This window comes from Trachypithecus francoisi, unplaced genomic scaffold, assembly GCF_009764315.1.
Source record: "Trachypithecus francoisi isolate TF-2019V2 unplaced genomic scaffold, Tfra_2.0 Lachesis_group17, whole genome shotgun sequence".
NCBI lineage: Eukaryota > Metazoa > Chordata > Mammalia > Primates > Cercopithecidae > Trachypithecus > Trachypithecus francoisi.
In genome coordinates, this window is record NW_022681462.1 from 61,908,018 (window position 1) to 61,926,152 (window position 18,135).

The window sequence follows — 18,135 nt, forward strand, 5'->3', positions numbered from 1 at the left end:
TTCAATATCCTCACTGGCTGCTTTTAAAAGGGTTAGTTACTTAGTGCTTTGTTTTCCTGGTATAATTGTTTCTTGTTCTCTTCTTGGAAGAACACTGATGTTGTCCATTTTGACCTTCTCAAAATGGAAACTGCAAACTATGAAAGCCAGAATGAAAAATCCAAGGCCTGGGCATTTCCCAGCTCGCTAACAACACTGATGCCTTCTCAACTCCTTTCCTCATAAGAAAGGAGAATAGGGAGGGAGAAGATTCCAAACAGAAAAGGATTCAAAGGCATTGATTTCGAGAAGGCTAAATGATCGGGACTCGAGAAAGAAAAATCTGCACATTTCCTTCTTAGTTTTCCATCAAGTAGGAACTGGTGCCTGCTCAGCATGGTTCAGAGGTGGAACATCTCAAGGCTTCCAGTCTCCTGCTACTCCAAGTGAGGTTCAGGGACCAGCAGCACAGGCATCTCCTGGGAGCTGGTTAGCAATGCAGAATCTCAGCACCCATCCTGGGCCCCCTGAGTCAGAATCTGCATTTTCACAGGCTCTTCAGGCAATCCACATTCTTAAGCTCTTTAAGCCTCATTTTTCTAATATGTAAAAGAGGGATGATAAAACCTACCTGGCAGATCCATTTAGCCTTAAATAAAATAATTTGTGCATTGAGATCTGGCTTGAACATTTTTATTATCTCCCACTTCCCCCTTCCAGGTGCCCAGCTGTATGTAAACCTCTCTTGGTTTTGACTCAGAACTACAGAGCTAGACGAAGCCCTTAGTGCCACCCCTCTCTGTGTACAGAGCAGGCCAGTGGGACCCAAGTAGAGTAAATGACTTGTCACTGGACATCTCCTGGTTTAGAGGTCCCGGAGGGCAGGATCTATGTCTTTTTCATCTTTGTTTCTTTAGCTCTTAGCATGGTGCCAGGGCAGGCAACAGACTCTCAGTATACATCTGTTGAATGAATCAGTCAATCAAGTAATTAACTAATTATGGAGCAGGAACTACAATGCAGAACCCAATAACAGATGGATATACCTGAAAGTAAATTTAACTTCCCTTGAGTTAACTTTTTTAAACAGTTTGAAACAAATTCACACTTGGCTAACAGTAGAGGTCACGGGTTTTTGTCGCAGAGAACTTTTCTCCCTTTGAACTAAATCACCATTATTTTCAATGTGAGGAAACACACAAACTTGAATGCCTGGAAAGTAGGTATGACCCACTGGTAGCTGGCTTGCCCTACTTAGCTGGGTAGAAGGGCAGAGGTAATGAAAGCACTCTGTCTGGGGAGATGACCAAGTTTGGGACAAGTACCAGCGGAGGCTAAATGCTGAAAAATACTGCCATCAGAAACGCCACTGTGGGATTGTCCATCCAGCAAGGTGCAGGCAGGGCTGGCAGGTGAAGGCAAGTGGCTCCTGGAGTTACTGCTCTGAGGGGGTCTTGCATCACCCACTTTGCGGGAGCCCAGGCCACCTGGCCCACCTGCCTCTCCATGGCAGGCGCATTCAGTCCTCGGTGACAGGCATGGCCCGAGGGAATCCCGAATTTCAACATAGCCCTTTATACATTAGAGGTGTCTATCAAGCAATACATGAATGGAGAGCATTCTTTGTGGAGTTCCCTGTCCTTACACATGGTGTTCTGTGGATTCGGTGAGTCACTTCTCTCTGGCAGGGTTTGCTGGAGCCTCTTGTAGCCTCTGGCCATGGGCAAGTCACTGTGTGAATGCAAATGGTCACATTTCCATATAATTCAATTTTTTTTCAAAATTTCTAAGTAATAAAAAAATTAATAGCTCATTCACATACATGGGAAAGAAAAACAAAATAATAAGCTTGACAAGAAATGTCTCCTTCTTTCCAAATTTTCCCTTTCCTTTCCCCAGAGACAGCCACTGTTCTCAATGTGCTGTGTATCCTTGCAGAGACAGCCTACAAACACACACACATACCCCTCCCAAACAGACACAAGCATATCCACTTGAATGTAAGCCCCATGAGGGCAGGAATTTCTGTTTCTATTGTTCACTTATGCGCCCCCAGTTCTGAGAAGAGTAACCAGCATACAGAAAGTGCCCCATAGCCATATGTTGAATGAGTGAATGCATACATCCCATGTCTTCCTGAAAAATTCAAATTGTGGTCAATCAAATCCTAGTCCCTCTTTATTTTATCTCCTGTTCAAATGAATCTTCAGTGGGCAGTGGCACTATTTCCTCAACCAAAGAAAGGATTACTGTTAGTACCTGCATTTCAGGGTTGCCGTGTGGATCAGCGATCACATGGAAGTGTTTGTGGCTGTCATTTACTGACTGCCTACTCAGCAGAGCCTGCAAATAGAAGGGAGGCTCCTTGGTGGTCCCACAGCATCCTGCCCTACCAATAGCTACCCAACAACTAAAACACAAGATTGTGCTTACTGGTCTATTGCTTGCCTCCTTCTATCAGAGCATGAGCTTCCTGATAGCAGGCACTATGTTCATGAGCTCTACATCCTCAGGGCCTTGTATATATTAGATAAGCAAATAAATGATGCTTCCAATCGAAGAAACGGAGGATGAGGGGGAGACAGAATAGGTGGTTCAGAGACATTCATTCTCACCTGTGTGCACATGGGCACATGTACACCCCTACACTGGCCCCTACGAGCTCACACCAAAGGTTTACATAAAGGAGGAAGATAAAAGCTCCAGTGTCAACAGCTCGATTAAAAATGGTGAATGCACTTGATTGTGAAAATGTGCATGTTTCAACAAAGGTAGGTAATAAGGAAAATCAATAAAACTGTTAGCACTGGCCATTTCCAACTGGATAAAAGAATAAAGTAATTGGTCCTGAGAGACAAACAACTCTAAATTAGGTTAAATGAATGGAAATACCCTTTCTTTTAAGCCAAATCATGAGGACATCAGCAACAATAAATGATTAAATTAGGAGCCATTTTGAGCCAGTATGATCTCAGCTGCAAACAGGAATTTCCAGAAACAATCTTCTTTGTAGGACACAGAAATGATACAGAGCAAGACAACAGAGATAGAACTAGAGGCCATGTGGGACCCACTTCTTGACCAAGGATCTATTAGAAATCCACCTTTCCGATAAGCTTATTTCTTCAACATAACTATGCTTCCTTCAATTATTTTATTAGTAAGACAGGCACACAAGTCAAAAGGAATATATATCTATGCTCCTGTAATGGCAGAGGGGAAGGAGGCTCTAGTAGTGATCAAAAGAGCTCTGCTCTCCAAACACTCAAGATTCAGTTCTGTTTCTCATCTGCTAATGGTTGGCATTTGGTGTTGTTAACCATGGATGATTCATTTCAGAGGAACTGCTGTGCATCTAGAGGCTATTTGGAAGGAAATGAGGGTTTCTTGGCTTATGTCTCATCGAGCATCTCAGCGATGTCCCTTTGTGACATTATAAACTCCTTGATGGGGGCTTGGTGCTCACTGTTTTCCAGTTGATCCCCTTGGTCTCATCTGGTGCATATAGTCACTTCTAGGAACAAGAATTTATTCCATCAGGACCAAAAATAGAGCCAAAAATCCCAAGACACAGAGGCTTGCTCCCTGGATCTGAGAATCAGTCACAGGAAGAAGTTATGCTGGGGTGGGGTGTGGTAACGTGGGGTGCATATTGTAAGATCAATGTTGTTGAACATCTGGATTTTGTTATTTTGTTGTTTTCTGGACTCCATGCACTGCCAGGGGATCTGACATGTCCATGCATGCCTAGAGAGTCTGTGTGGTGAACAGGATCAGGATCTCATTGCGTAAGGCACAACATATGAGGGAGCCTGATGAGCACCTTGGAGCTGGTGTCTGGCTTTGAGGTCCCCTGTTTGGGAAGCTGGAAGCTCTCCTTAACCTCTCAAGTGACATTTCTTATTAAAGACTGAACGAATTTGAAAACAGAAAGTGTGGAAGTATCTGGGCTTGATTGTGGGATACCTTCGAAAGACTGGAGAGGAAGAGAATGCTGAGGATGGTAGAGGGATTGCGATGGGACTCTATGAGGTTACTAGGTGAGAAAAGAGACCACAAAGACCACGATGGGATGCCTGTACCTGGACTTGATCTTCTAAATGCCTCAGTATCAGAGTTGTAAAATGTGCTCTGCCCAGTGTCCCAGACTTGACCAAATTTGACCTAGAACACTCCTTCCCATTGTAGGTCATGGTGGGAGAGAGACTTGACCCAGAAGTCACATCCAGAAGGAAATGCCCTCAATCTTCAGACAGTTTAAACATGAAGGCCTTTCATTTTCTTGTTTGCATAGCATGAAAATTTCTGTCTGCAACGCTGATGACTGTCTTTGTTTGGATGCTCCTAGAGAGCTCACGCTGCATCTATTTAACTTATCCCATCTATCCAGCCATCCCCAAAAATAAGAGCTTCAAAGTTGTCTTTGATAATTATGACACGACTCCCTCCATTCACAATGGTCTTTCCACTTCTTCCCTGCCAATCCAGCCTGCCTATCCTTTCCTTTCCATCTCAAGCCTTGCCTCTTTCTTGACGTTTTCCTGGGTTATTTTGGTCCCGACTTATTCCCACTTGGAGAACTCTTGGTAACACCTAATCAAACACACAATGTCTTGCATTGTTCTCTAATGCTTTCATCCTGCAAGTCTAGGGTGCCTAATTGAATTGCATGCTCCTTGAAGGCAAAGGGTTTTACACTTCTTGTGAATGCCATCTCCCATTTTCTACTTCCCTCTCCACTTTCCATTCCCCAAACCCAACACAAACACGAAGCTGGGCACATTTGTTGAAATGCACTGGTAGGCTGGAGGCGGTGACTCACACCTGTAATCCCAGTACTTTGGGAGGCCAAGGCAGGTGGGTCACAGGAAGTCAGGAGTTGGAGACCAGCCTGGCCAACATGGCAAAACCCCATCTCTACTAAAAATACAAAAATTAACCGGGCATGGTGGTGCATGCCTGTAGTCCCAGCTCCTCAGGAGGCTGAGGCAGGAGAATCACTTGAACCCAGGAGGCAAAGGTTGCAGTAAGCCAAGATCCTGCCGCCGCACTCCAGCCTGGGTGACAGAGCAAGACTCCATCTCAAAAAAAAAAAAAAAAAAAAAAAGAATTGGTAACTACTGGTCATTTGAATGAATGGTTCTTTTTAATTTTCTACTAACTAGAAGACATTGGATTATTAATGTAGAATTTAGAAGAAAAGAGGTAAAATTCTTATGAATTGAAGCTCCAGTGGGGCTCGAATCTGAGAGAACTTGTCGATATGCATCCTGCCCACTGGCTAAGACAGAGTTTCAAGAGAAAAACCCCTTTCACTTTGATTTCAACCCTGGAGGCACTGCTCTAATGTCTGCTATGGACTTGGAGTCTTCAAGTACAAAACTAACGTCTCTAACAAGGAGGGCAGGTCAGTAGGAAAAATTACTAACCTGCTGGGATTTGAGTCAGGTCTAGTTTCAGACCAAGACTTAGCTATGGATCCACACTACAGACAATCTGAGAAAGACCCAACCTTGAGCTCGGACCAAAAGAGCTTTTATTTCTAACACAGTGGAAAAGGGATCTGCTTATTTATGAAAGAGACTCTCTGGTCACCTTTGGATTCAAAGCTAAGAACTTTGGCTTTATATTTCTATTAAAAGCTTTCTGAAGAAAAGAACTAAAATAAAAAGATCAAATGGGGGGGGAATCACTACCATGTGGCAAACTCATTATTGGGGTCATGACTGGAAGCAGGACCTGGATTGTGGCCCAGCAGGGTCTCATAATCAACCTTTTGGCCTGGAGCACATCATCTGACCTCTCAATTTCACCATCTCCCACATGGAGGTAATACCGCTGGGAACTTGGTAAAGCTAAGAGCTCTACACACATGTTATTATTTCAGAACCAAGCAAAGCTGGTTTGATCACGTCTGTTGTGCGACTTGAAAAAAGTCCAGAAGAGGTTGCAAAGATGAGTTAAGATTTCTAAAATATCCCTTCTGAAAGGTTAAGGGATTTGATTGATTCAGCCTGGAAAAAGAGATACTGAATAACTGTCCTCAAATATTTAAAGGCCTTTTACCCAGGGGCTGGTGAGAGGATGTGGACCACATGTTCTGGTCCACACTGAGCAGGGATGGGACAAGCCCAGGCTCTGACAAGGAGAAGCCTCTAGCATTAAGGGCCATGGAATGCAAATGAGTGGCTCAGGGATGCTAGAGAATGTCCTTCGAGGAATTACTTTACTTGGGAGAGGATGAGGAATAAATAGAGTGACAATAGGCAAAACTGAGGCAAGGCCTGAACTCTGCAGAAAGCAAGACTGTGAGCAGTCCCTGCCAGAAAGATTACTCTGTTAAGTCCTTTTTGGTACCTTGCTCTGTTCTTGGCCCTTGTGAACATGTCCCACCCCAGCGTCAGAAACCTGCCCTCGAACAGTTTCCCTGAATACCCTGCCTGATGCTCCTTCATGGGCACTGGGTAGAGCTATGCCAATCTCTCTGCCCTCAGGCCTCCAAGGCTTCATGATATTTACTGAGCATCTCTTACATGCAAGGGCACTGTACTAAAGTACTCTTCTTATGACAATCCTGGCCTAGCACCTAACATAGGTACCATTATCCCTGTGTTGTAGGTGAGAAATCTGAGACTCTAAGCTACTAAACACTAGGGCCAGGATTTCAATCCAAGTCTGAGGGACTCCTAAGGCTGTGCTCTTTCTCCTTTATCTGTTGAGTCCCACAGAGGAGACTGACCACTTTCAGCCTGTGGCTGCAGAAAGAAACAGGGTGCCTCCTGTTCTGTGCTCTTCTGCTTCCACAATATGCAATCCCTCCAGAACTTGACTTTTCTGTATGATTTGTGATGTTTGTGTTGCAAAAATCATTCCTATTCCTTTGTATCCTCTGTATTTTGTTGGAGAAACAGTTTGGTGATCCAAACATACCAATGAGGCGTACTTGTCGTTGCCATTGTTGGTTTAGATGCTGAAGAACTCTCCCAGGTGAGCATGACACCTGGGTGCAAGGCATGGGAAGAAGAACCTATCACTCCCCAGGCCAGGTCCCGACCATCTCTCATCTGCAAGCCTGTGAATCATGGGGCATTGCCACATTATTAAAAAGAATAAGAAATAATATGCAAATTACATCATATCAAAGGAGGAAATACTAACAAATGGGCACAGCAGGAAACCATCATTTGCACAGGTGAGAATTACATTGCTGTTTTATGCTTCTGTTACCTGGGCTAATTATGCTTTGATTTAAGCATCTGGAGAGCCTGGCGTGCCATGCTTACCAGAACCCCTGTGATTATTACTTATGATGTAAGTAAAACACGGACTGAGACTGGAGCTTCCCATAAGAGCATTTTGAGCAGGTTTGCTACTCGGTATAATGTAGGTAAAGTGCCTAGCACCATACCTGTCAAAACGAGTCCATTTCTTGCAACTCCTTTTTTCTGTACATATTAGCCAGCCCTCAGTCCAGAGCTCTGACAGATGTCGTATTCAAATTGTACCAAAGGATAAAATCACATGGCCGGAAATGACCTTAACTGTCATCCAGACTGACCCTCTTACATCTGGGGTTAGGATGCCTGGTTTAGCCAAAACACACACTGGTCAGATTCCATTATAGTGAACTGCACAGGACATGCAAGCAGTGGAATTTTATTAGACAGTTAGAAATCACATTAGCTCCAACTCTAGCAGACGTAAACGCCCAGGCTTTCTAACAGCATGTGAGCAAGGAAAAGAATCCTTCAGCGCATCCTAGAAGAAGGGGGTGTAGTCACACCATCTCACCCCCACACCTCTCTCTGAGTTCCTTGGAATTTGCATGTGTTGTAAACTTTGTGCAATTCCCATGAATGTATTTTTTTCCATTGATGGGGCTGCAGCATTCGAGAGATGAGAGCTGAAGGGATGCTTGATGGCAGAATAATGGAGTGGTGAAACTTCAGCTGTGCCTCATTTCAACTCTTTCCCTTTCACAGAATGCAGAGTTAGGTATTTTCACTAAAAAAAAAATTTGTGAATTTGTGACAAGAATTTGTGAAAGTCCACAGTCTGTCAATCCAGGAGGGTGGCTGTGACAACCTGCTTCACCCCAGACCCATCTCACATGGTTTAGGTATGAAATGTCATGGTTTCTCATTCTCTAGGGCCTCCCCTTGCCCTCCCAACTCTTCCAAAACCCCCTCCAGGCTAGGAGCCCTCACAGTCCCAGGAACAGGATGGGAGAACAGACATGTATAACACAAACAACAAGAGCAGCTTCTCAGAACGGATTACTGAAGGTCCTACCCACCATCTAAAGAAAGGATCCCAAGTCCAAGAACAGCAATTAAAAAAAAAAAAAAAGAAAGACTAGAAAAATGTCTTCTTTTCTTCAGAGCAACACATGCTAGCACTTTACAGACTCTGGCATGTGTCAGCATTTCTGAAGTAAACTCTATTTTCTTTAGATGAAAGAGATTTAAAAAATAGACTCAGAATTTAGCCCAATGGAAATTGCTTTGGCTATTCACATGCAATAAGCTGTGGAAGCAAGCAGAAAAAAATCAATTGCTTCTGATTTATTTATTCATTCATTTGTCCATCTCCTTTCCCTCTAATGTAAAAAACGATGTCTTCTATAATTTTGCAAGTCATTTATCTTTTCAAAGAAAGAGAAAACAGTCCCAGCCTCCCATTGGTTGCTCAGCATCTTGGCACAGGAAATACATATTTAATTAATTATCATATTGCACACAGATTATGTAAGGAAAAAAGGGGATTGATTTTGCCCATCAAATGTTTCGCCAGTGTCTAGAATCAGGAGGCTACACTGCAAAACCTTAAGTCAGGTCTGGTGAATTTGGATCACTTGCTATGTTAAAAGCAAGGACAAAGCTTTACCTCACTGCTTGCTCTAATTCTTAAGTGGAGTGGTGGGCACACTGGTGCTCATTTAATTTGTCTTTAAGCCCTTTTGCAGGTCTTAAATATTTCATATGAAATATTGTTAAATCCTCAAATCTTCTACAACAGGTTCTATTCTGGGCAATTCAGAGCTGAGAGCAGAGAAGGGAAGTTGGAAATGCCAAAATGTAATTGCAATAAAGAGCAGGAAATGTAAGCAACCAATTTTGGAAGGCTGTTTAAAGTTTCAAACCTATGCCAAATAATTGAGATCTATTAAAAGAGGGTTTAATTCTAATATAATCCCCATATATACACAATTATTGAATACTTCCGAATACCTGTTGAGATTGGGTGATAAATTAGCCGAATGGAAATCATCAGGCACCACTGTCAAGCATATCATTTGACTAACTGAATATATAATCCTTCCTTCTATCACTGAGCTTTAAACTACAGACTGTGTGTGGGATTGTGACTTTGAGCTTGTGATCCCCAGTATTCTGGGGAGATGTTGTGAAAGGCCCAAGTGTTCCAGGCAGGAGAGCTGAGAGAGCTGAGTGTCCGTCTTTCCCTTTGGGACACAGTCCCCAAACACGGCTTGTTTCTCACTGCCAAGGGGAACTACACATTGTCTTCCAATATCCCTGCCATGGCATCAAAGCCAACTGTTCTGTCCCCCTGCCCACAGATGGAGGAGCAGTAGAGAAAAGATGGCCACAATAACTACAGTCTGAATTCCAAATCTTTCCTAGAGAGTAAGTCGGTTACTATCTCCTTGTTCCCGTTTGGATAAGGTTTTATTTTCTAGGCTTCCCTTCCCTCGACTGCTCAGTCCTCAACACCCAGCAAGTGCTTCAAAGGTCTTAAGTGTATTAAGTGAGCAAAGAAATGATTGAAAGAAGAAGGTATAAGAGGAAGAGGGTGTAATACGCCATCTAATCAGTCAGTAGGGAGCAGATGTTCCCTCACCCCCCATTATTTCTCTTTAAGAGCAGAGCTTTTGCCTGTAAAAAGAACTGGTAAAAGAAGTCCCACTTCTATCAAAGCTCTAGAGAAGATTCTGAAGTTTGTCACCTTATTTGTTTCATTTCTGGATGCCGTTAGACCAACTAGTTTTACTTCCTTCCCACCACACACACACAAACCCCACGCAAGCCTCCTGGGAGAGGCTGCCCCGCCGCTGAAGCCTGCCTTGCACACAGCATGCAAAAACGCCCGTTTTATTGGCCTCACGTGGTAAGTCCAAAATCTTCCCTCTGCTCCACCAAAGTTAACAGATGGCTGATCCCTTTTGGTACACAGGCATAAACATCTTCAAAATAACCTTTTCCTTTAAAAGATGCCAATTAATTAAATGTCCCTATAATGTGTCCTGGCCAAGGAGGGAAAGAAGAGACCCAGAAGGCAAACGGCCAAGTGGAAGAGAACAGGGATGGGAGGTCACACTCTCCTACCTTCACCCGACGACCCTGAGAGATCGATGATCACATACACTCTTCCTTCTGGCTCCAGATCAATCTGCAATTAAGAAAATGACAGTGACTCTGTTAGTGCATTGTGTGGACAACCTGAGAGTTCTACAACATTTCTACCCCAAACTGCTAAAACCTAGAGACACAGCTCCATGTAATTCACCTACCTACAATGTGTTGAGTGCTAGGTGAATTAGGAATGAAAGAGAATCAACATTTACTGAATGCCTACTGTGTTCCAGATGCAGACCTGGGAGGTCTGATGCATACCCCATAGGTAGCACCATCCCAGTGGTTCTCAACTGGGGGCAATTTTGCTCCACAGGGGACGCTTGGCAAACATCTGGAGGCAGTTTTGTCATGATTGGAGAGAGAGAGTGCTGCTCCTGGCAGCTAGTGGGTGGAGGCCAGAGATGCTGTTAAACATTCTACAGGGCACAGCACGACCCCTCACAGCAAAGAATCATTCAGCCCCAAATGTCATCAATGATGTTGAGGTTAAAAAAGTCCTATGTTATCCTATTTTACAGATATGGAAATTGTGCCCAAATTCCAAGGTAAGTGACAACGCTGAGATTCGATGCCAAGCCTGTCTTGAGAAACCCATATTCTTTATACCACACAAACTGCTCCCAGGGGAAATAAGAGAAGCATTAAGACACTATTCCTGCTTTTATGGCGTTTATCATCTCATTGCCGAGTTAAAAAATGGAGAAAAATGCTGAACCCAGCTTAATGATGAAGGACGAAGAACAATTGATAAAGCATCTGATGAGCCTGAAATCAGTGTAGAAGAGGGAAGGGAAGAGGGAAGGGAAGGTATGCAAGGCATAAGAAACAGCACAGGCACCCTCACTTCCTCCCTCTCCACCTCAAATCCAGCTAACTACTTATAATATACAGAGACAGAGTGGTGAAATAATCAGGTAAGACAAAAGCCAGAGGGCTAGGCCTCTTGTAGTTAAAGACATCTATGGAAAGGACTGAACTATCCTTACAGAAACTGTGTTCTCTCTACAAGAGAGAGTAGTAACTCTGGAAACTCTGGATCACCAAGTCCCCCTGCTAGCCTCTCCGCCTCCACAATCCCATCTGTCTACACAGAGCTTTCATTGGTTCATAGTGCCAGGCTCTCTCCCCAACAAGCTGTGACTATCTTGAGGGCAGGAACCACTATCCCCCTCCTTTTCCTTTTTCACTATCCCCAGCAAAGAGCAGGTACGCATTTAGCAAGAATTACTTCAGAAGAGTCAGTCTAGTCGATATCTCCTCCTCCTTCAAAGTCAAGGTCAATTATCACCTCCTCTCTGAAATCTATCCAGATATGCCCAGTCAGAATTAATTAGCCCCTCATCCGTGTTCCCACAATACACCAGACACATCTTACTCATGGCTCCTGTGATGGTTAATAGTGAGTGTCAACTTGATTGGACTGAAGGATGCAAAGCATTGTTCCTGGGTGTGTCTGTGAGGCTGCTGCCAAAGGAGATTAATATTTGAGCCAGTGGACTGGGAGAGGCAGACCCATCCTCAATCTGGATGGGCACCATCTAATCAGCTGCCAGCGTGACTAGAATAAAGCAGGCAGAAGAAGTTTGAAAGACTAGACTTGCTGAGTTTTCTGGCCTTCATCTTTCTCCTGCGCTGAATGCTTTCGGCCCTCAAACAGACCCCAAGTTTTTCAGCTCTTGAATTCTTGGACTTTCACCAGGGATTTACCAGGGGCTCTTGGGCCTTCAGCCACAGACTAAAGGCTGCACTGTCGGCTTCCCTACTTTTGAGGTTTTCAGACGCGGACTGGCTTCCTTGCTCCTCAGCTTGCAGACAGCCTATTGTGGGACTTCACCTTGTGATCGTGTGAGTCAATTCTAATAAACTCCCCTTCATATATACATATATACATATATCCTATTAGTTCTGTCCCTCTACAGATACCTGACTAATACAGCTCCTATTAAGCTGTAATACTTTGTCCATCTACCTCTCCGTCCTGCTAGACAGAAAGTATGACAACCAGATTTGCATCCCTAGTTCTTAGCTCACTGTCGCTTAGGAAACACCCAGCACACACTTGTGGAGGTGGGAAAAGGCTCTGTGTTCAGAACTTCCAGAGTCTCTTCTGGGATCATTCACCCTCCCAAGGCTCCATCCCCAGGAAGAAAGGCAGGCATGTGATCTCTAGTAAAACGACATTTGAACAAGGGGAGAGGAAAGATGAGGCGGCTATACCATGAGCACCACATGTCCCCATGAGACAAAGCAACCAGCTGGAACGATGTTCTCTAAACTCTCCCAGCGTCTCACCCTACACACAATCCAGGAGGCTCCCTGAGCCACTCCGGGGCCCCATCTTGTTTCCTGACTCAGCCTCTAATAGTTGGGAGAGCTTAAGGTTTCCCTCAAAATTTCATTTTCATCCACAAGACTCTTCAGGGCCTCATGGGAGAGGCCACTGGTGATAGCTGAGATACTCCACCAGCACAGGAGTGAGGGAGTGCCATGAGCAGGCCTGCGCTGCCCCTTGGGCACCCCGGGGGAGCTGCTCACCTGAGTTTGGGATCTTCGGTTTTAAATCCAGATGGGAACCAAATACCAAATTGGTAATTCTGCATGCTGCCTTTCTCATTCCTTTCTCCCCAAGAGTCCATGATTTTAAGTTTCTGGGTAAAGAAAATGTTCTCCAGAATTCTCAGCACTAGTGCTGACCCTCACCAGCCCCTGTAGTGAATGACAAACAGGAAAACCAACAGTCGGCTCTACTGAATAGAGCCAAACCAGAATCTTCTCCCTGCCAAAGTTCAAAAAGATCGAGGGCCCTCTTGCCCAAAAGCATGGAATTTAAATACTGTATGCCTTTTAGAGATTAGATCATCCCTATTCAACCCTGCCGGCAAAATGAAACTCTTTCTCATATCCTCCAACTCAAAGATTTCCCACGACTGTGGACTTTATTGGCAAAGTACAAGGCTATCTGTGTAAAGCAGGGAGGGAGAGAGCAAAGGAATGAGATGGGCTTCGGAGCCTATCCAAAGGCAGGCACCATGCCCATCTTTGCAAAAGGGGAGTGAGAACTCGTGGCAGGGAGGACAGGTCATTCATGATAAAATGTATTCGGATATTAACATTCAAGATAGCAATCAGAAACCATTTTAGCACCCACTGCAGCCTCAGTGCTGGTGAACTGCATTTCCAAACAGAAAAATAGAAATTAAGCTATTAAACATGCCAAAAGCAACAAAGAGCTTTGCAGCATGAGCAGATGGCCGCAGATCGCTGGCCAACCCCCAGCCAGCCAAGCGAGGAAGCTATGAGAATCCAACCAAGGTGGTGGGTCTTCAATGACTGGAGGGGTCACCAAGTATAAAAGATGGTGAAGAGTGTGACACAACTTCACCGCTGAATTAGTTTAATCATAAATTCTGCTCACGATTACATGGTCCAAATAATGATGCAATGTAGGTACCCAGCCCTGCACAACCCTGCAAGCTGTCAGTCAGCATTGGCACCAGGCAGCTGGCATGACACAAAAGCAGGCTCGTTACCTCCTCCCAGCCATTCCCAAGGTTAGTTCTGAGCCCCTTCTTTGCACCAGGCTCCTCCCAGTTCTCCCAGATGCAATCCAATTTATCAAACCTCCTTAGACCTCATACCCCAACTTTACACATCTTCCCAGCTACTATTTCTATTTTCTTTGACTATGATTCTCTTTCACACTACGGTGCCTCAGCTACTCCTCCAGCAGGGGCCAGAAGCAAGGCAGTCAAACTGGGGGAGACAAACACAGCCTTTGGTGTCAAATCAGGGCAGAATCCATTTGGTCCTTTATCAGTTGAGTGACCTCAGGCAATTATTTACTCTTCCTGAGCCTCTAGCCTCTTCATCTGTGAAATGGGTTGTCATGAAAATTCCATGAAACAAACGTGCAAAGCACTTGGCACCTTACCTTAGTTTAAAAAAAAAAAAAGTTTTTTAACTGAGCATGCAGGAGACACTCTGCACGTGGTGGGTAAGAGCAGACTTAGTGGCCATGTGGCCTGGAGCAAGCAGCTACCCTCTCTGTGCCTCAGCCTGCTTGTCAGTGAAACGGGGCTGCTGTGAGGTTAAATGAGATAGTCTATGAACAGTGCTTAGCAAAGACACCAGGCATAAAATAGTCATCACTGGTGCAGTTATCATGAAAAAGTCAAGTCTTCTGCTTCTTAGTCCAATGTTATTTCTACTATAACAAGCTTTCCTCAACGAAGTTGTATTATTACATGTAATTCCAGGACACTTGATGACTTTACAGTGTTGTTGTGAGTATTAAATAAAGAACTAAAGGTCAGGTGCAGTGGCATGCAGCTGTAGTCCCAGCTACTTGGGAGGCAGAGGCGGGAGGATTGCTTGAGCCCAGGAGATCGAGGCTGCAATGTGCCACTGCACTCTAGTCTGGGTGACAAGTGAGATCGTATCTCTAAAAAAAATTTTTTTAACTAAGGTAAGATTATTGTACTTTAAAATCCAAGGTAAGAGTATTATATGTACCCTTTCTCGGGGAAACCCGGGGCAGGAAGGGCTATACCCAGGGTATACCTGGGCATCAGGAGGACCTGTGGTACTCATGAAAGAAGGGCAACAACACCTACTGTGCCTCTGACACCATGTTGGGCACCTTACCTGCATTAGTTCATCCATTCTCCTGTGAGACAGCAATATTCTCTACTTTTCTGATGAAAAAACAGGCTTAGAGAGCTTTTAGCCAGAATTCTCACCCAGGTCAGCCTGGGGCACAGAGGAGAGGTCGACAGAGCTTGCAAGTCACGCTCACAACCCCCAGCCCCGCCTGGCCAACTGAGCCTCCTCTGACAATCCAGTCCAAGGTACGTTCTCCTTCCTTCAACCCTCCCATCCCCAGAGTGGGCTCATTCCCCTTTCAGGTGTCACTGGCTTCCCCAGGCAGACCGGGAAGGCAGAGCAATGCCTCAGACACCTTGACCACCCCATGGTGCTCTCACGGGAGGTCTGGGCAGCAACGAGAGTGCCTCTCATGTGAATTAGGAACATGGCAATGGGGAAGAGCCCGACCCACAGCAAGCCCTGAAAAGGCAATCTTAGAAAAAAAAAAGATAGGGACTTTTTTGGGGTGGTGCTCAGTCATTTACAAAGCCCTTCATATGCATTCATTTATTCATTCCTCACAATTAATCTGTAAGGTAGCGAGTTTTGTTATTTTCAAAAAGAAATTTTTGAGACAGTTTCGCTCTGTCCCCCAGGCTGGAGTGAAGTGGTGCCGTCATGGCTGCAGCCTGAAACTCTGGGGCCCAAACCTTCCTCCCACCTCACAAAGTGAGCCTTACAAAGTGCTGGGATTACAGGCGTGGAGAGAGGCAAAAGGGAGGGACAGGGTCTGAAAAAGATGAATCCAGAAAGGATGAGAAAGACAAGGGAAGGCTTGCACTGCCCTCGTTCCACCAGTAAGGTCCTAGATAATCTATTGCTGTGTCTTTTTATTTTTTACTTGGAGGAGGGTGGACAGTGAGAGAGGAGGAGGCAGACGGGGAACCATCAGGAGAGAAGACTGGGGACTGGTTCCCAAAGCAGGGGGTCCACTGCCCAAGTCCTGTACCCCTTCACTGATGGCCACTCTCCCCTGGAGGCACCGCAGGCACACTACCATCCCCAGACCCTCCTGGCATGGGAGAGGCCAGCTGGACAGAGCAGGGGACATTCAGGCAGCAGGTGTCCTCCCAGCTCTGCATTTGGAAAGCAGAAAGCATTGAGGCAATACAATGAGCAACTCATCAGCAGCTGCGGGGTGCTGATTTTGAAGTTAGCAGCTAATTAAAGACTCTTCATTTGGGGTAAAATTTGCTACTAGCTGTATTGGTATTGTGCAGTGACTGGTCAAAAAGCAGAGAGTACACATGTAATCAAATACGTTCAAGATTCTATTCTGTTAATGGGCTTATAATAGCACTTGCTTTCAGAAAATAAGGGGAGGGGCAGATTGCTTTTCTCAAACACCTTCCATTGCAGTGCAAAGACATGCAGGCTTCAGTGTACATCCCTGCAAGGCAGGACCCTGTCTGTCCAGCACATGGGAGGGATTCAATACAGATTTCTACATGTTGACTTATTGAATGGATGGTCTTAGCTTATACTACTTCAATATATTAAAAAATTGGATCTGTACGCTGAGTTGTGGTGAGGATTTATTGGGAAGCCATCTACTATACAGAAATGTTCACAGCAGCTTCATTCCTTATAGCCCAAAACTGGAAATGTCCCAAATGTCCAACAACAGGTAAATGAATAAGCAAACCACGCTACATCCATGTAATGGAAAGTTACTTAGCAATAAAAAAGAATGAGGACTGGGCATGGTGGCTCACCCCTGTAATTCCAACACTTTGGGAAGTTGAGGCAGGAGGATCACTTGAAGCCAGGAATTTGAGACCAGCCTGTATACTGAGGCCTTGTCTCTACAAAAAATAAAAAAAATTAGCTGAGCATGGTGGTGTATGCCTACAGTCCCAGGTACTTGGGAGCCTGAGGCAGGAGGATGGCTTGAACCTGGGAGTTTGAGGCTGCAGTGAGCTATGATTGCACAACTGCACTCCAGCCTAGGTGAGATCCTGTTTCATATATATATATATATATATATACACACACATATATACTACTAATACATGCAACAACACAGATGCTATGCAAAAGAAGCCAAACATTAAAGAGTATATACCATAGGATTCCACTGATATGATGTTCTAGAACAGGCAAAACAAACCTACAATAACAAAAAGCACATCTGTGATTCCCTGGAGATGGAGGTGGCCAGTGAATGCCAGGAGACACAGGGGAACATCCTGGGTGATGGGAGTTTTCTCCATCCTGATTGTGGTGGCGGCTCCATGAATGTAGACATTTGGCGGGACAAATCAAGCCTACGCTTAAAATGAATGCACTTAATTGTATGTAAATTATACCTCAATGGAGCAGTTCTTAAAAATGGAAAAAAAGGATTTATTTCGCATAAGGATTCCTCCACAAGTTTCCTTTAAATAACAAATCCTATTCCCACCCTCGGAGCATTTAAAATTTCATATTCCATTTTTAAAAATAAAAGGACTCATTCAGAGTTTTTCAAGAGCACATCTGTCACACAACATAATGTACACCTACCTGTGTAGGCGTGCACATTCACACACACACCCACATGTGCAAGCACACTCACAGGCACACAGCTGAGCCACCTTCTCCTGTCTCCTGTGATCAAAATACAATAATAGCAAGATAAACACATCCAAAATGTAGGTTTGAGAGTCTGCTGAATTATTTAAATCCGTCTGTGTGTTTGTGGATCTGAATTTCCTCATATATAAAACAAGATAATTAGACCAAATGCTCTAGAAAGCCTTTTAATGAACTTAATGACCTAAATATCCATGAATAGGAGACTGCTTAAATAAATTATGGTACATCATATGGTAGATCACCATGCGAGTCCTTAAAAGACTGAAAAAGATCTAAATGTACCAACTGATAGAGAACTAGCTCTGTGATACATTAAGTGGAGGGGGGAATAAAGCAACACACCATAAGTTTTTGATGCTGTGCTGCTGTGTGAATACAATGGGGGAGTATATGGGTGTACACACACACACATACGCACATGCACACACGTGTTCTGCACATAGGTCCTCATCTGTAGAAGCAGTCTTAATCAGCAAAAGGCAAGAGTTGACTCCACAGATGGACATGACAGGAGGAGCAAACCAGAAATCAGGAAAGGAGGCCTTATTCTTTATTCTAT

The 18,135-nt window shown here is 44.4% G+C and overlaps 1 protein-coding gene across 2 annotated transcripts in view; it reads right to left on the reverse strand.

The window, feature by feature from the left end:
* Nucleotides 1-18,135, reverse strand: part of PRKCE (protein kinase C epsilon) — a 548,372-nt gene that overhangs the window by 343,291 nt on the left and 186,946 nt on the right. For both annotated transcript variants that reach the window (XM_033175814.1, XM_033175815.1), the window contains exon 2: nt 10,326-10,389. In XM_033175814.1, the coding sequence (XP_033031705.1) occupies nt 10,326-10,389 (64 nt within the window). The remainder of the gene's footprint in view (nt 1-10,325; nt 10,390-18,135) is intronic.